General features: G+C 62.5%; 1 protein-coding gene across 1 annotated transcript; it reads right to left on the bottom strand.

Annotated features, from left to right (window-relative positions):
* Nucleotides 1–315: 315 nt before the first annotated feature.
* On the bottom strand, nucleotides 316–1,092 carry LOC102542178 (proline-rich protein 23A). Its single transcript, XM_031676897.2, has one exon. It carries the CDS (start codon nucleotides 1,090–1,092, stop codon nucleotides 316–318), a length of 777 nt encoding a protein of 258 aa, XP_031532757.2.
* Nucleotides 1,093–1,373: the final 281 nt, after the last annotated feature.

The raw sequence follows: 1,373 nt of genomic DNA on the forward strand, positions 1-1,373 counted from the left end.
TTTGAGAGAAATAACTGATGCAAAATGCGGGGGAATGGAGAGGCCTGAGGATGATCTTGTAAGCCCAGATGTCTGAAAACACATTGTCTCGTATGCCTGGGCAGATTTTTCATTTCAAAGATGAGGTCTCTAGAATCTGCTTTCTTCTCCTGACCTCTTCTGCTACTACAGCCATTTTGGAGGGAAAAAGGAATTGTTGGCACATGAGGTGTTTCATTTCCAGGTTGTAGGACATTCAGCGTAAAGAAAGCTGGGAAATCCATTGGGCCTGCAGGATGGTAGCCAGAATTCTTTGTGTATGGACTGGGGTGCAGTTCATTCCGGGAACAGGCATTTCCGGGCCTTGGGCGCAGGACCGTGAGGGCGTTGAGGGCGCTCGTGGGGACCTGGACTCGGAGAGGGAGGCAGAGGTTGGAGTGGTGAGTCCAGGAGGGGCTCCTGAAGGTGGAAGTACAGGGTGTAGTCGTAGTAAGGAGAGCTTCTCTCTGGACTAGGGTTGGGGGCCTGAGGCGAGGGCTCTGGAACCAAGACCTCCGAGTTGGGGCCCGACATTTTTCCAGCCGAGGGGAGGAGCCCAACCACTGAGTCGGCTGCAGCATCCATCCCAGCCGACAGGAATTCGGTGCCCACATTCTCCCGATTGGCCTCTTCTTGGGCGGCGATCTCTGGCACAACTGCGCGGAAGAATCCCTGCTCCAGGACGATGGGCTCCTCGGGAGCGCTAAGGAAAGCACCCTGCTCCAGGCCCTGTCCCCACGGGCGTTGGACGCCTGAACCCAGAAGGGCCTCGGGGACCAGCATGAGGGTGCGATCTCCGAGAGACACTTGCAGCACCGACGTTGGCTCAGGCTCTAGCACCAGGTCGACGTCGTCCAGGGCCACGTGCAGGGCACAGCCGGCGGCCACGACCACCACTGAGGTGAACGCGCCCGCCGCCGGGGACCGGGTCAGGTTGTCCAGGCTGGACGCCGCCTCAGACCCGGGGCCGGCAGGCTCCTCCGTTCGGCGGCGCTTGGCAGGGCCGGGTCCTCCGGCCTGCGCTCCCCGCCCGTCCGCAGGGTAGGCGCTGGGGCTGCGGGGCCGGCTGCCCATCACCTCGACCGATGGCGCGGCGAACCGCACTCCCGGGACCTGGCAGAGGGCGACGAAGAGCTCGGTCCTGCACGCTAGGACAGCTCTCGAGGACCCGTGAAGCAAGCCCGGGCAGGGAGGGGTGGGTTGGCTTGGCGGGGAGGATGGTGCGACGCGGTGCGAGTCCTTGGAGCTCTGGGGGCGCCTTCCGGGAGTCTCGCGGTACAGGCTTCTTGGGGAGCGCGTCTGGCGCTGGGCTGGGCGTCGCGCGTTCTGATCTTCAACTACTCACGCCGATTCGT

The sequence above is a fragment of the Vicugna pacos genome, chromosome 1 (genome assembly GCF_048564905.1).
Source record: "Vicugna pacos chromosome 1, VicPac4, whole genome shotgun sequence".
Classification (NCBI taxonomy): domain Eukaryota; kingdom Metazoa; phylum Chordata; class Mammalia; order Artiodactyla; family Camelidae; genus Vicugna; species Vicugna pacos.